Here is a 17,150-nt window from a genome sequence, read left to right on the forward strand (position 1 = left end):
TTGGCACAGGAACACATGTTGGGAGGGGGCGAGCGAGCAGGACCTGTGATAGCGACGGGGTGGATGGCTCTTGGCATTGGCGCTAACAGGTGGGCAAACCCTTCGGTGGCCCTTGATGGACCCTCGCAGCAGCCAGTTGGTAGGTGTGCTCTGTCCCTTCTTCCTCTTCCCCCACAGCCACGTGTTGGCAGACTGTTCCCTCTCCGATTTGTTGCCCAGCTGATTTCCTCGCTCTACCCGGAGCGATGTTTTGAGGGAGGGCAGGGGGAGGCAGACAGCTGCGGTGCACTCTGCTCCACTCTGCTGTGCTCTGCCCCGTGCAGGAATCACCTGCAGGGCTGCGAGGGGTTCAGCAAGGGGCCCTGCAGCTAGCGGAGCTCAGTTCCTACGGATCTGTGTCTCCGTTTGACTGACCAGGGCTTCTGATTTAAGCTCTTCCTGTGGCCGGAGCATTTCTAAGGGCTTTCTCTAATGTGAATTCTCTGCTGCTGTAATAAGGCCTGATCTCATGCTGAAGCTTTCCCTCAGTCAGGGTATTTATTGGTCTTCTCCCCTCTGTGCAGCTGCCCATTTTCATGAACCTTTTAAAGCACCTTTGAGACCTCCAGTTCACCATCAGATTTGCTTCAAGTTAGACAGCAGGTTCAAAAGTTTTTGGGCAGGGGCCTAGCCACACAGGGTGCGATTGGATATGTTTTGTTCCTGTCGGAAAGCAGAATGAAATGGTTTAAATGTACATTAAAATTAATGTAAATTAAGGATGTAAAATCTAATTACTTCTGGAATGCAGTTCAGAAGGCCTGGCTTCCGTACCAGCTTGGTCCCTTAGGTGACTTGCTAAGCCATACGTAGTAAGATGCACACAGTGTAAAAGAGCTTTGTGGAGCTCCGTGCCACAATTCCTAGGAGTTAGATGGCCATTTAAAAATAAAAAAATATTAAAAATAAAAAATAATAATCAGGATCGATAGAGTTCCAGCTTAACCAAAAGACTGTGTTTAATTCTGAGGAGCAAGTCTTGGAAACCTCAGAATCATTGAATTTGAGGGCTAAATTCACACAAAGGAAAGCATCTGTTAATGTCATTATAATGAAGCACAGTGTTTAAAAATTAAAATCAGCCGAATATCAAACCAAAAAATTACAGTAAAAACCATCAAACTCCACTCTTGTTTTTCTCTAAAGCATTTGTTTTTCAACTTTCTGTAAGGTGAATAGCTCCTCAAGGCAGAGTAGAAAACGTAAGTCTGTTTAATATGTTGAAATGTGTCCATTTGGCTTTTCCTCCTTGGATAAATCCTTGGAGATGGATTTCTTCTGCCAGGCAGAAAAGGGAGAGCGCTTGACATGTTGCAGGTCTTCATTCATATATGTGATGAATTTCCTATATGTAATTGTGTTCATTTAAAAAATTCCCAAAGCTTAATGCATTAATAGCTTTATTTTATTGAATACTTTAAGGGAGAGAAGCTATTAGTTACCTAATAACATATTTTGATATTTAAAAACCTGTTAAAATATTCTGTTCGCTTGTTGGGATTTTATTTCTCTTCTGCAGATAAACTCAGCGCTACTAATTTGAAATGTTATGTAAGCAAAGGTATCTGACCCTAACTCTTAGCTTTATTTTACTCTCCAAAGAAGAGAAAACAGGTCTGCCAGACTCTGTCCTTTGGAGAGAGTAAAATAAAAAAAAAATCAGAATAAAATTTCTGCTACAGAGCTTTGTCTCATTTAATCAAATGTATCAAGTTTTATCATGTCATAAGTGCTGCATAAACATGATTAACTTTTTGAATAGTTTGTGAAGTCAGATGATTAAATAAGATTTATGGCTTATTTGGGGAGAGTATCTGACTGTTTTATGATTTCACAGGGATCTTAAATGGTGGGTTTTTTATGTATGAGGGAACTATTATCTATTCATCTGTCCAGTTCCCCCCATTTCACCTTATGGAAAAGGAAAATGGAACTGTGCCAGGTGTGCTCTTAGAAATCAGTCCTGATTCTTAGATGATTGGTTCTTTCAGTGGTAGAAAAATCTCTTTGTTCTTATTAGCACAGTGTACATATTTATTTTCAGTTTATATTGCATATGACAAGTTAAAATCATTTCAAGCAATAGGTCCTTGCTTTCTCGTTTTAAGAGGAGACATTTGAGTCAATTCATTACTTGATGGTGTCTCTCTCTCTTTTGCAACAACAGCATTAATCAGAAGGTATGCTTTCAACTGGGAAGTTTCCGTTTTACTTGTTCAACTATATTAGAAGTCGTTACCTTCTCGTCCTCCTTTAAAGTTGCAGTATTTCTCAGGGTGAGATTCCACGAGCTAAGACACCAACTCAGCAAGGAAGTACACAGGCTGCACAGATATTTTCTGTACAGCAGCTGAACCAGACTGAAAAGGAAACAAAGCATGTGAATGGGGGCTGCCGATTACCTGGCCCGGAAACGGGAAGGGGTGGTGGGCCTTGGTCAGCAGCGGGCGAGCAGCGTTGCACCTGTGGGACTGTTGACTGAGTCTGGCTGCTCGGTGGTTGGCCAGAGAAAGGGATCCTGGGGATGAATGTTACTGGAGATGGCCAGTAGTGCTCTTTTAGTCACAAGAGAGCCAAGTTTTGTATGAGAAGCTGTGTTCAGAGATGTGGGAATAGGTCTCTGTCTTTCCAGCTGTGTGTCTCATCTATACATGAAGCCTCAGGTGGTGAGCCAACAGCTCCCCAGTGGTGGTGTGCCATTAGCTTGTGCCATCTGTTTTACATGTAATGTTAAGATTAAAATGTTAAACCTCATAAACAGTACATATATATCAGAGCTGAGAATATGGAAACTTAACTTATATGGTCAAGTAACTATTAGCGTTTCCTTTTTGTTAACAGAAGAGGCTTCAAAGTGAAGTTATTCCTATATATCTGTTTTGTTCTAAAGCAGAAAAATAGGTAGTCTCCAGTATTGTCAGTTGTTGCAGCCATTTTTCACTTTCATTTGACCTCAGCAAGCAAAGGCAAGTCATGATGGTCATGATGTTGGGAAACTTGGCTTTATACTTATTCTACTATATGTGGAATACCAAAATGCAGTGCGAGAGTGGCCTTCAAGGACCTGATAGACCTCTCAGCAGCACTGGGAATTAGAGAACTTGATCTTAAAGTTCAGCATTCATCAGATAGCGTGAGTGTTTGTGATCGTTCTGATAAAAGGCTGACCAGGTATGAACCTAGCAAAATACTGACCCTGAATGGATGCCTAAGTTAAAACAAAACAAAAATAAACCAAAAAGGAGATAAACAATATTAAACAGTTGAGTTTCCAAAACTGAAATACAGGTAAAGGCCAACCTGTAGAGTCCTGCCTATCTCTTCAGCGTATCTTATGGGGATGGCTGGATCTGTTTGCACGTTCTGTCTATGAGTTGAGTAATCTGTATTACCTTGTGTCCTCTAAGGACTGGATGCACACCTTCTTTATGTTAAACTGCTTTTTGATTGAAATCAGGTTTGTACTGAATTTAAATAAAATATTTTCTGCTTTGAAACATTTGCTGTAAGTTTTAAATAGCAACCTACATAACGACGTGAGCTTACGCTAATCTGTTAACATAATTTAAATGAAAAAAAATTTCAGGAAATGTATGTGTGCATCCAGAGAATTGAGAGAAGTCTGTGGCTAAACGCCTGGACCAAGAGCGTATTGTAGTAAGAAGCCAGCTTCTGACTTTTTCTTCAGCTGCTTGAAACAAAGACCTATTCTCTCTGCAGCTTATTTAACTAATTCAGTGGGAATAAAAAGAGCTTATCAAACTTGAATAACTTTTTTAGAAGCTGAAAAAGGATATTTTCCTTTTCCAGTCTGTGAATAAAAAGTAAGAGTGTGAACTTGAGAGTTGTTAGTTTTAAAATTACACAAGTGTACATGGCTGTGGTCCGAAGGTAGACCCTCCACCTAGGTCACTGCGTAGTGGGTTTTGTTGATTAGGTGTTTGTGAAGGCCTGAAGACAGACGAAAGGAAACCTTTCCACAAAGTGGAATTTAGACCATTTGAATATGTTTCTGATCACCATAAAATTTTTGGTTCAATTCATTATCTACTATGAATAATAATGCTTTTGTTTAATATTTCAATTTTAAATAAACACATTTTAATAAAATAAATCTTATAAATAAATTATAATCAGCCCATTTGTAAGTACTTCTTTAGTAAAAAGCTTTTGTTTATATTTTAATTGCATTCTAATTTCCATCCAAATACGGGTGGTGTATGTCACAAGGAAAAATATATACTGTATAAGTAATGTTATTCACTGCATCCAACATATGTGATAAGTCTTAAGCATTTGAATGGATGTATATTAAGTGTTATATTTCTGTAAGTAATTATATAGCATTTTATCCCGTTGGTTAGCATAAAGAAGGAACAAACCACATAAATGCCATCTTTAGCCGCAGATAAATTTGCGGTAACTAACCAATAACAATCAATCTTTATTAAAATAACTAAAAAGTAGAAATATGAAACAGCATTAAAATTGATCCTTAAGACCACTGTTGACGTAGGTCATGATCAGCAACTTTAGTTGTGATTTATCTTCCTTGGGTCTTCCTACTGTTGTGACTTGCACTGTGTTTTCCAGCATAGCTCTATGGGTATCTCCCTGGGTTTTACAATCCTAGATGACTCATTCAGCTTTAATCTTTTCTAATCACTGACACAGCATATTTCAAAATTGCTGTACAGATTTAAACTACTGTACCATATTTTTTAAATGTAAAAATGTAATTTGGTCCTTGTCAATTCACTCTACTGTTACCTAAGTCTGGCTGGGCTGCCAGGCTCTGCTCCAGGGGCAAAGCAAGTAATTGGAGTTCAGGTTGGGCACTCCTGTCGTCTCCTGCCCGCTGCGCTCCTACCCCGACCTGCGCAGCATGCCTTCCTCCTTTCCACCTGCCCTTCCACAACAGAGCACTGATCCTTCTCTTCTAGGATTAGTTTTCAGCCAGTTCAGTGAGTTTGAATGGTGTCTTGGCTTGTTACAGCGGCTGTCCTTCTGGAAGCTTTATGCTTTTTGTCTACGTTTTACCAATAGTGGCAGTTCCTCTGGTGACCTTCCTTTAGGAGCGGTCATTTAAGATTTTCCTTGGTATCTTTGAGCTTGTTGGCATGGATCCTGTTTGCTGGTCAAAAAGTCTTCATTGTTTAAACACCAAAGTCTCCCAGTTTTCTCATCCAGTTTCTCTCTAAACGAAGGAGGTTCAGGCTCTCATTGCAGGTTCTTAAATCAGAATGAGCCAGTAGGCGAGAAATGTCTCGTCATCTTGGCTTCTGAGAGGTGTTCTCTGTGCTTCCTTTTACAATTGCTTATTGTAAAAGCTGAGAAAGCTGGGGCTCAGGCCCATAAAAGCCTTCATTAGGTAATGAACTTGCAGTTTTTGACAATGCTCTAATGCCATTCACTTTAATTAGACTCAGTGCAGAGAGATTCCAAGATAATGACTTGTGCAAGTTGCTTTGTGGTAACATCGTTATTTAAAGATGAAACATTGTCAGATCGAGTTACACTATATTACTGTCAAGGGAGGAAGAATTTAAATGTTCACAATATTCATTTGTTAATGCTGAGACTAAGCAGAAAAGCAATGGATTAGAGCTCTCCAAATACTCTTTGTTCAGTCTTGGACACACTTGCTCTTCCATCAAATGAATGAGCAGCTTTCAAATACGAATGCAGAGAATGGATTAGAGATCCTAGCAAAGCGATGTGAGTGAGAGCAAGGCAGAAAAGCTGCTCCTATTAAAAAGAATAGCTTAGAAAAGGAACTTCTATCCCAATTGCAAGATCTTCCAAGGAGAACTCCACTGCGGAACGGATTGTTAAAATACTGTCTATCGCAGCATCTGGAAACCTGATCCTTACAGATCGCTCCAGTACCTTGGTTGGCATGTCATTGCCACGTCATAGCCCACACTGCAGCAGGCGAGAAGGATAAGCAGTGTGTGCTTAGAGCTGTTTCAAATTTGCTCGAGACTTTGCAGATGGAAATCAGTATTTTCTAATGTTCTTACATTTCTCAGCTGCTTGGAGAGCTGTGTTAGGTGTGCAGCGGAGCGGATGCAAGGCTGCTGTGCTCTCGGGAGACCCCAGGCAGGCCAGCCTGGCGGGTGGCGATAGCTGCCTGTTATCTGCAGGCCACACCGTGCCCGGCTGCCAAACAATCTGCCAATTGCTGGAGTCCCACAGTGTACCACTGGACTGTAAATGTTATGCCAGGAGAGGTTTTCACATATTTTGGCCTTAAATGATGTCTACAATATGGTACGATATATGTAATGCAATATTATACTGTACAGTATTTTTCAGCACGTTACCTTTTCAGCAGCTGAAAAATGGAGCCTTCATTGGCTTCCTTTTGAGGCTGCCCCATGTTTTAAGGATGTAATTAGTTCAAAATGCCTCTGCCTTTTGTGGGCCCAAACATCAATCACAATGTGATTGTATTTTAAACATAACTGTATTCTCGTAGAGGATTTTATCCAAAAAAAAGGGGGGGGGAGGGTTGCTATTTGACTGTTTTTATTCAACTAGTGACAGTGTGATGCTTGAACAACTGGTCTGTTTTGTGTCTTTGCTATCTAGATAAAATATGCAATTTATCAGTTGCTAGGCAAGAAACATGCCGAAGCTTTTGCCAGTCTTTTGCACCAAAACGTGCAAGACTGCAGGACTGCTGGTCGGTACAGAGGCCCTTGGAGCTCCATGCTGGTCACTGATTGCTAGATCACAGTACCCCGAGGAGGCCACTTCTGAGTAACTCCAACTGCTTTGATGGGGGTTAATATGTAATTTGAAAGGCAAATGAGTGGAAGAGTTGTGTAAAGAGGAGGGGAGGTTCCCTTATACTCAGTGGTTATTAGCATCAGGATTTTCTGCTTACCAGTTTTTCACTAAAGCTTCTTTTTAAAATTTGAAAGTTGTTGGGTAAACAGCAGTATGAGTAGGCTCATCATGTCCCTGTCATCTAATTAAAAAAGAAGAAAAACATATAGTATCCCTTCCTACCTGCTCAGAAAACTTCTGAAATGACGCTTTGGGCCTGAAATAAGCAGAAGAATAGATGGAAAAATCTGTTTGTTCAAAATGTTGACGTGAGATCGTGCAAGCGTTGGAGATGCTCCCTGATGTTACGGGCTGCAGCTAGGCTGTTTTTCAGCAGGGACTAAATGCCACCTTCCTCTCTGCTGTTTGTTCTCTTTTGAGTGGGATGATTTTTTGATTGTAGGAAGTAACAACATTAGGTGATAACGACTTTTAAATGTCATCTGCTCCTAGGAAGAAAATGAAACGGTACTTGAAATGGATTGTGGAGATTCTCATTATACTCTTATTCCTTGATTAGTTAGACAAGAAATTACTAGTAGAAATTTTTGCCTTCAGTTGTAGGAGGAGTGATGTGAAGGCGAAGTGGGATTTAAGGAAAGCACTGGAGGAGAGTTTTCTTATGTGAATCTGAGAAGTGCTTCCAGGCATTTGCGCGGCCTGAGAGGTACAAACCGGAACAGGAGTCTGAGCTGAAGGAAGCAGTTAGAGACAAAAAGCAGAGACACCAAATAATACCCTGAATTCTTCACACAAAAAAGAAGAAAAGAGGCAGTCTTCAAGTTAGGGTAAGAATATTATCTCATAAGAGTTTAATGCACACTCATTTTTGGCTTGAGCTTGGGCTCAAGCTTGGGCTTGAGTATTTGCAAGAGTGTGAAAGCCCATGCTTTAGATGTCCTTTCTGAGATGGCTGTGTCTCCGTGGTGCAGCTCTTACGAGAGACTACGTAGCATTTTATATTGATTGCGCATGGCTGCCTTGTGCACGCTGTCACTTATGTTTATAAAAATAATAAATTATTATTACAATATTTGGCTCACAGGATTTGAGGGAGGAAGGGGAGAGTTACAGCCGTGTGTCCTAGGAGTTCACTCTTTCTTCCTTGCGTTTGAGAGACTTGGGCTTGGGACGTGAGGGTTGCTTGAAGTGTATGCCAAAGCATAGCAGAAACGCTGGTTTTTATTTTGCTCTGAAAGTCATCGGTTAGCTTTATTCAGTGACTTCCAAATGGGGTGCAGGAAGCAGAGCCACAGAGGGATGGTGTGGCTTTCGAAGGGGGATTGTAGGAGGTGCTGAGCCTCTGGATCAGATGGGTGCCCCGTCCCAACCCAGGGATACTGCCTACCTGCCTGTTTGGAGATAGCGTTATCTACAAAGGTACTGGCCCCAGCAGCCTCCATCCTCGCCTCTCACCACCCAAAGGAGAGGACTGGTTATAATACAGTCTCTGGCTCTTCCCTTGGATTTGCCAGTTTTGAATATAACTGCATTATTTTTCTTTTGCATCCTGATCACTGAGAGAAGAATACATATGATTTTATAAAATTTAAGAAAGCATTACAGAAATTACCTTCTCTCTGTTTTCCAGTTTAAAGCTTACGAGAACAGGAGACTGCATCACTTTTGAGATAAGGTTTGAAGAACTGTCTGCCTCCTTGGAGCTGAATAGAGGCTGGTGGGAAGATTAAAACAATAAGCTTATTATATTATTAGTAGTGAGAGAATTCTAAAACCCCATTTGTTCAATTATGGTCCCTTAACTAGGCTTGTTTAGGTTCTTGTAAATTGTAATCAGTAAATTAGAAGTGCTGCCCTCACAGCTCTAGGGTTAGCTTTCAAGGGACTTCCTTTTTTTTTTTTTCCCTCCCAATGTTTATAGTGTTTATATATTCCCCCCAAGAAGGGAATTAGTTGTTTGATATGCAAGGTTTGCTCTGGGTGGTGGATGCTGGCTGCATTCTGATATCTGTCATTACTAAATGAAAAACAGTGGATGTGCTGCTGCAGCGCTGCTGTCTGAACAGAGTAATCTCAGCGAAGGCTAAGACTGTGACCGTGTTACGTACTATGTGATGAAAATGGTAGCTAAAAACCATTAAAACGAACACAGGCTGATAAATGAGACCATTGCAAAGTCTCCAAAAGACAGCCTATGTTGCTAATAGTTATCTGAGCTAATGCAAGAGGGATGTAAAAACCTCAGTATCTGTCACGTTTGGTATACAAATATCAGCTGTCGTTTCTTTTTGCAATGTGTTTCCCTCCCCCACCCCCTTTCTTGTTTCTGTATTTTGCATCGGCAGTTTTGGTATTCACCACTTGATACGAAAACCAGTTGTATTGCTGAGTCATGCAGAGCTTTTTCTTTCCTCTTTTTACCTTTCTAGATGGACTCTAATTTGCGTCATGTGGAGACACCACGTTCAAAAAGAAACCCTTCTTCCCTTTCAGCTCATGTAACTGCAGATTTCAGCAGCCTTGGGAAGCAGGTTGCTCAGCCTTTTGCAAGACTCTTATGTACCTTTGTAATTTAAAGTCTCTTGCCTTCCTGAGAAGTGGTGTCTGTTTTTCCGTACAGGCGAATGGTGTATTTGTTGCAATACTGTGTCACGGAAACGCAAATGTCCTGATTGTATCTTCTCCATTTATTTCTTTTATATCTCTGTTTAATATAATAGGAAGAGCTGTTGGAGTGGGGCAGCATATGCAGCAGCATAATGGTATATTGTTTGAAAGCAGTTGTCTTCCATTTCTGGGGTTTCTTTCTGAAATGTGGTAATTGTCTGCTAATATAACTGGGAAATACTCTTGCAAGAGTGATCACTAAAGAGTGTACTAGCGTTTCTTGTTCACGTTGTGTCTGTATGGTATTTTAAAAGAAACTGTGGATTCAGCATTAGCTAGCTGAATATCATTGGTAAGATATGTTTGCTGAAGTTTTGATAAGCATATTGTCACTGAACGCGGAGACAACTCCATGCAGTGCCAAAACGAAGAACTCCATGTCCCCTGTGTAATGCAGTAACAACAGAATTACAATTACCTTGTGTAAAGTATCGGGTAATGAAGGCAGATAATGGAATTCGCTGCAAAAGCAGATGCTAACTGGCTCCCCAATGCTAGGCAGAGGGCTGCAAAGTGGCACCAGCTGGAGGGGGGAGAAAACAGCTGAAAAAGGCATTACAAAGAAGGTGCCTTAGATGCACGTTTGTTTAAGCAGTAAATACTTGTTTAAAATAATCTTACGAGATTCTTATTAAGAGGCAAACTGAGACTACGATTAGAACGTTATAGGAAGTCAGCTGGGTGCCCAAAGGATATTTGTATGCAGATGGGATGAGTAACACAATGACACTGCTGGGAATGGTATGTTATCATTTACAGTGCACTTGCTCGCTAGTGAGGACAACTCTTCCAAGAGTGCTTAATTGTAGGAGGTGGCGTTTGCAAGAGCCAGAACCTTCTGCTGCTCAAAGAAGAGACAGCATGCCTAGCTGAGGAGGCTGATGCCTAAAAGCAGGGTATCTCTGCTCATCTGTATGTGCACCAGCACGTGTTTGCACACATGTGCATCTTCCCCAGCAGTACGTGATGCTGGTGTCCTCTTGCTGTGCTTGGAGGGGCGTGCAGCGCCTGGGCGGTTTCCTTTGTAGCGTCCTAATGCTTCAGCTTCAGTCTGCTTCAGTCGCCTCAGCTGTTTAAAAGCATTGCTTCCTAAATGGATACAATAATTTCACGAAGGGCTCAATCTGGACGGAAGTTTTCCCTGTTGTGAGTATGGATTTTTTTGTTCCCCAAACAAAAACATGTTGAGGGGGGAGATACCCTTTTCCTTGTTAACAAATAAAATATGACAAGAAGATTTAAAAAAAAAAAAGTTATTACCCTTGGAGCTGGTCTCCATTTTTTGCCCAGTGACTTTTTTATACAAGGAAGAACTGTTCCCATGGGGATGCCGAGCAGGATTCCTGACCAGTAGCTGGAGCACTGAGCTAGGAAGTGGCTCCCCAGATTTCAGGTCCTGGCCCAGTGCAGGCAGGTCAGAAACTTCAGTGTGGTTCTCTCTCATCCCAAGCAATTGCCGTAATTGCTAGGTTTTGGAGCACTAACACTCATACTTTTAGTTTCAGCCCAACATGGAAAAGGAATGTATGTGCATTTTAAAACTTCTAATATTTTTTCCTGTATGAGGAGCATTTTATGCTGCTCCAGCAGGAGAAAACACTGCAAAAAGCTTACAGCGGGCTTAATGGTGCTGGTGGTCCCAAAAGGTACTTGTGTGCAGCTTGAGGAGGGAGCAATCTGTCAGTGTGCATGGTGTCACAGAGCTACTAGCATCAGGCTCGGGAATTTAAAGGAGTTTTACTGACAAACAAGAAATGAGTCTTGAAGCAGTCCCTAAAGGTACGCCTCTTCATCTGTACAGCATTTAAGTGTGTTCTCTCCTTGCCCCGCAACCTCTTTTCTGTGCGTCTCATTATGAGTTGCTAAAAACACGCTTGTAGGTGTGTACTTTGCTCCTAGCAAATGAAAATGAGATGTCTTGTCCATGTAAAATGAGCAATGAAACGAGCTGTGGCAGACCAGTGATCAGCCAGCTACACCTCTCTGGAGTGCTGATTCTTTACTCTCCCTGCAGAAGTAGGAAGCCACTTTTCTGATGATGACTATTTTTAGTATTCCTGAGGCTGAGATACCAAGGAAGTGCAGTGCAGCTGCTTGCTGCACTGTAGCAAGTTCATTTTTTGGCTAATTACAGTAGGCAGAAAACAACTTAGCAGTCTTCAGGTCAGGACTTTGGACAGTGGGAAAAGAAGTTAAACCTTGGCAGCATGAACAAAACATCCATGGCAGCGTATATGCTTGCATCTGCTGTGCTTTCCTAAGCCTCATTTTCAAGACCTTTCCTTGTTTACTGTTTTTCTAAAGAAGGGTATCCTGCATACCAAGCAGAAAAATAACACTTTCCAATTCAAGTAGTGAATGACACCCCTAATTATTTCTTAACTAAGGGGGTCAAGATGTATATTAAAGAACCATGCAGTAACATTGGTTACTGTTTAATGGAATTATATGAGTTTGAGCATAAAATTGATAGCAATAGGCAAGATTTTTAATTTGTTATGGTATTCTGATTTTGTGCAGAGCTCTGCAGGGCTTTACTGGCTCAGCTTTCCATGGACAGCATTTGATCCTTAATATGCATCCCCCAGCTTTTTATGCTCAGGCTCCAGGCCAGCAGGGATTTGAGAGAGGCAGGAAAATACTGGCCTGAAAATACGAGTCTTTGTTCGCGTCCACGTTCCTGGGTGCATCTGGGATGGGAGACAAGGCTGCTCACGCTGTCCTTGTGCGCTCCGCCTACCCCGAAGGGGCCACCAGAGCTGGAACAGCCAGGCACAGCCGATGGTGCACGCAGCAGGTCCTGAGGAAGGTGGCATCTAGACATGGGCTGCTGCAGTCTGAGCAGCGTCTTCGGCCCACAAGTTGCCTAAGAAAGAGATACAGCTGAGGTGGATTGGAGTTTGGCTAAATCACCCTGGCAGTCTGCATGTGGCCTGTGGGCTGTGTCGTGAACACCCCTCTTTATCGTTTTTCTTCCAGCTCTTTTTATTCACTTTTAGTGCATTCTTTCTCACCTTCCCCAACTCTTTCCCCTCTTCCTTGTTGTCATGGAAACATTCACTACAGCGGTTAAATCATATTGTTAAAATATGCTGCCCCATTGTAGGATGGTAATAGGATGGATATTGATCCAGCCACTGCTGCTGACTCAGGGATGTGGCAGAACATAGAATATCTCTTTGTTCTCTTATTAATGCATGATGCATCAGTCTCTTCTCTTTCTCCTTGGGCTTTTTACTAAGGGTGAAAGCTAGTCACGGCAAAATTTCTTTATCTGCTTTTTTTAGCGTGTGGCCCAGTTGAAGCATTGGATGCAGCTGGTGTTATGAAGCTAGTTTTAAAAACTGCCTCTGAGTCGGAATAAAACTGGCAAAGGACAATCAGACAGAAAAAAACAACCTTTCCCATGATTGACCTTTGTAATCAAAAGTTACAGCTGTTTGTATGCCCCCATTGAAAAGACGTTCACATTCAGCTGTCAGCATGCTCGGTTCCACAGACATGCAACGTGCTCCAAATAACTTTGGAAATACATTGCATCCTACCACAGAAGTGGTTGAAATGTAGATGAGAGACAAATAACTACCTTGATATCAAGTGAGGCTGCATTTAAAAACTTGATGATTTAAAATCATTCATAGGCATTGCTACTGACATCTGCTTTGAGTAATCCTCTGCACGGTAGCAAATAATTTTAAGTAGAGCACAGCAAGCATGTTCCTGAGTCATGGTGAGATGTGAGTTTGCAGTGTATTTGCAAGGGAAGCATTCCAGTTTTCCACAATGGTTAATTAAGCGGCTCCAACTTTATGAGTTTCCTGAAATTGATAGTTTTTGCAAGGTGAGACAGAGGTGCCTCTGGAATTCCCTTATTTTCAACCCTCCTTTCAAAAAAAGTTTTGTTTTAGAACTAGTCTGTTGCATATAGAGTTAAAATGATGCAGTTTTAATGTGAACAATATTTGCATTTTACTCTGTGAATGATATGAATGATATAGTGACAACTGAGTGGTCTCTTTGCAGCAGGAACTGAACCTGGGCTTCTGTGGCTCAATCCAAAGATAAATAACTAAGAGCAGTCTCATATCTCTCAGTGGCCTTAGCTATTTGGAAAGAGAGTGGACGCAAAGCATGGATCAGGCACAGCAAATAGCATTTTAGATTCTGTGCTGGAAAGACCTCAGTTAACAGAGAGTAAATGCCAAGAAAACTCCCACTTGTAGTGTGCTTGTGTGTGTTTGTAAACATTTGCATACAACTTGTTTTATATTCTTCTTTATCTTTGAAGAAAAAATTAGGCAAAGGTATGCAGATCTACCGGGAGAGTTGCACATTATTGAGCTTGAGAAAGACAAAAATGGGCTTGGACTGAGTCTTGCTGGGAACAAGGACCGATCTCGTATGAGCATCTTTGTAGTTGGTATCAATCCGGATGGACCTGCAGGACGAGATGGAAGGATGCATATTGGCGATGAGCTTTTAGAGGTAAGTGTTTTCTTTAAGTGCTAAATAAAGTTCATGTGGCGAGAGTGAGAGAGGCAGAGGCACTGGTGAAGCTATTATTTGAACCTTAAGTAAAGCCTGCAAATGGAATTACGTGGCCGAAGCAAGGAACTGCACTGATTTATGCCAATTGAGAACATGGCCTTTGGCAGGTAAACGTGTTTCCAGTGAAACAAAAATCACTGGCCTGTGGAAAACTAATGCCTTGTCAGTGAAGTCTGTGCTCTCAGCATGTTCACTAGCTACACTTAGGGAGGGACTGTTGAAAAGCAGGAAGGGAATATTAAATCTATCCTTGTAGTGCATATGTGATTTCAAAGGGAAATTCACACCTTACATTAAAGAAAAAAACAGAACCCCCTCAATGTTCCCATATGTGTTTTTGTAGATGACAGAAGTATCCCCCATCTTGAAAATAAAACAAAATGTCTTGCTGTAATTTTGTTTTGGTCTGTTGTAACTTAAAATACTACCCCACTGTTTTCTTTAGTCGTGTTTGGCATAATTTCACCCACAAGGCAAGAGAGCTCATCAGCAAGTATTTTGTCTTCACTTTTTCTCCCATCTCCTTGCTTCATCTTCAGCCTGAAAATTACAGATTTCTTACACTTCATCTGATATTTAGCTGTTGCAGAATGACGCTTTGCTGCAGTACCTGCTGTGGTTCCCCACGTCAGGACTGCTTCATAGATTTGAAAAATCAGCCATCCCCAGGGATCTTGCCTTTCCAGAAAAGCTTTCCCTGAGGAGTGGGTTTATGCTGACCTGCTGCTCTCCACGGGGGGTAAATTTCCGTCTTTCAGCAACTCTGTGACGTTAGCGCACCAGCTATTTTCTCAGTTTTCTTGACTCAAAAAAGAGCAATTTGACTACCTGGGGATACCTTGGGAGAACTCAGAATTGCCTAAACATTTTTCATTGTCTTAACAGTCGCATAATTACATGTTTTCAAGACATGTGATACAAGAAAGGCTTGTTTTGCTATAATAATCACACCATCTGAAATTTATTATTTCTTTGTAAGCGTGATAAATGGCATGAAGGTCTCTCTTGCTTACTGAAGCTTGCTAGGCAAATAACTTTCTCCTTCAAAATTATGTTCTTTCCTTCACTGGTTTCCCATTCCAATTGTAAAAAAATATTGAAAACTGACAAATTTCATGTGTATGGCAGTTGAAAGGACCTATGGTGCTGTTTTCCTCTGTGTATATCATGGACCAAGTAGTTTAAGAGAAACTTGAAAGAGCCTTTTGTATTGATAGACTTTCCCAAATAGAAAGCTTCATTGAGGTTTGCTGGTATCTCGCAAGTTATTCCTTGTGGTGGTTGTTTGATCTACTGTTAAGTATTGCTGTACTTGAAAGATGCACCATCTGTGATTAATTACAAATATTTCAAGGCTTGGGATTTACATGTGGGAGCTGTGTTAGGAGTATCATTTTTCAAAAGTGTTCTTGTTGCCCTGATTCGACTCCCTGTTGAGCTGGAGATAAAACGGTTGTTTTCTTCAGTGGAAGAAAAGTAGCACTCACCATTTCAGAAATGCCACACTTCAAATAAACTGAAGGTCAAAGGGACTTTAGTAACTACCTCTCTCATTTGCCCTTGCAGTCAAATTAAAGGTATGTCACTCGTGGGCAGAAGTGTGATTGCTTGCACAAAATGATGTGGTGATCTCAGCCCCGTCCCCAGTGAGTTTGTATCCGGTGTCAAAACATTCTCCTGTGTTACAAAGGAGTGGGTTGTACATTAGTCACGGGCAGACAGCTCATGTTCACACCATCGGTCAATTATTCAGAGCTTTGGGTTTTTGCCTTTTAAAAGCATTTCAGTGTTACATGTAAACAGCACTGAAATGGAACTAACGGGCATTGACATTGGCAGGTTTTTTCAATAAACGTAGCCATTAGGAGTCCTCATACTTGTGAAGTATAGGGCTCACCAGGGGCAGGAATGTAATTTCACGCTACTTCCATGGCAGTAATGCAGAGCTTAGGGTGGTTAACTAGTCCTACTATGTATGTCTTCCACAATAGAACGGGTTAAAAGAGCATTGTCTGCAGACTCAAGCCCTTAAAAGCTGGAAATGAGAGAATTCAGGTTGTTGGTTCTCTCCAATTAAAACCATAAAATTAGAGACTCTTAGTACAGTCTTAAGGCACAAAAGCACTCATCTCTTCCGTGGTATCCGTGCTTCAGTCAGTACCCTGCATGGACAGTCTTTACTGATGGAGCAACTTAACTTCTCTTCGTTTGGGTAGTGCTTCACTACACCTAGATATATGCTGGTGCTGCTGGCCATTGCCCAGTAGTCACTTAGTTATTCCATTGAATTTTGAACAGCTATGTTTTTCTTAAACATTTGAAGCCATTTTCACAGTATTTTTATCTGTTCATCAGCAAGCAGACAGACCAGTTCATCCATCATCTAATTGGGTGTTTTAAGTTTATTGGCATCTGCATCTTTGATTACACATGAGCTTGGATACTTGAGAGTGACAGCAAGAGAAGGGATTCACATCTTAGGAAGGCTCTAGCATTCCTGCATACTGTCCCAGATTACCCCAGTGAAGCCTGCTGTTCATTAGTGTTGATCCGTTAAGACAGTGGACACTACGGCACACACTTACAGATTATTTCTGTTGGCTATTGATAAGGGAAGATTAATGGATGCCTTTATATGTATTTTAATTCGTCATTTTCTTTTGAGCTGGAGTTTGATTGGATTCGGTTGAAGGATACAGAATGCTGCCAGACAGCCTTAACTCCTCATTCACAAAATCTTTTGTCACTGAATTAACGAGATACCGTTTCACTTTTAGCTTCTGCAATCAACATGGGGCATGATGCTGGCTCATTTTTAAAGTAGGTCCAGCCTATACACTGAGTGAGATCCCGGTAAAAAAAAAAAAATGTTTACATGCAATTTTTGATGAGACTTCTGTGATGTAATTTGGATGGGTATGCTGCTGAAGAAAACAGCTATTTGAGGTAGAAGGCCCTTGAACCCTACTTTCATACTGTTCATGGAGAAAAGTACTTGGAGCAATATTTGCTCCCTGTGCGCAAGAATGTACTTTTAACGTTACACACAGTTCTATTTTTTTGTTATTTTTCAAAGTGGAGAAAAACCATAGGCGGTGCTG

The 17,150-nt window shown here is 41.3% G+C and overlaps 1 protein-coding gene across 4 annotated transcripts in view; it reads left to right on the plus strand.

Moving 5' to 3' along the window:
• Positions 1–17,150, plus strand: part of PATJ (PATJ crumbs cell polarity complex component) — a 161,838-nt gene that overhangs the window by 84,484 nt on the left and 60,204 nt on the right. For all 4 annotated transcript variants that reach the window (XM_068953372.1, XM_068953369.1, XM_068953373.1 and 1 more), the window contains one exon: positions 13,790–13,986. In XM_068953372.1, the coding sequence (XP_068809473.1) occupies positions 13,790–13,986 (197 nt within the window). The remainder of the gene's footprint in view (positions 1–13,789; positions 13,987–17,150) is intronic.

The sequence above is a fragment of the Struthio camelus genome, chromosome 8 (assembly GCF_040807025.1).
Source record: "Struthio camelus isolate bStrCam1 chromosome 8, bStrCam1.hap1, whole genome shotgun sequence".
NCBI classification, from domain to species: domain Eukaryota; kingdom Metazoa; phylum Chordata; class Aves; order Struthioniformes; family Struthionidae; genus Struthio; species Struthio camelus.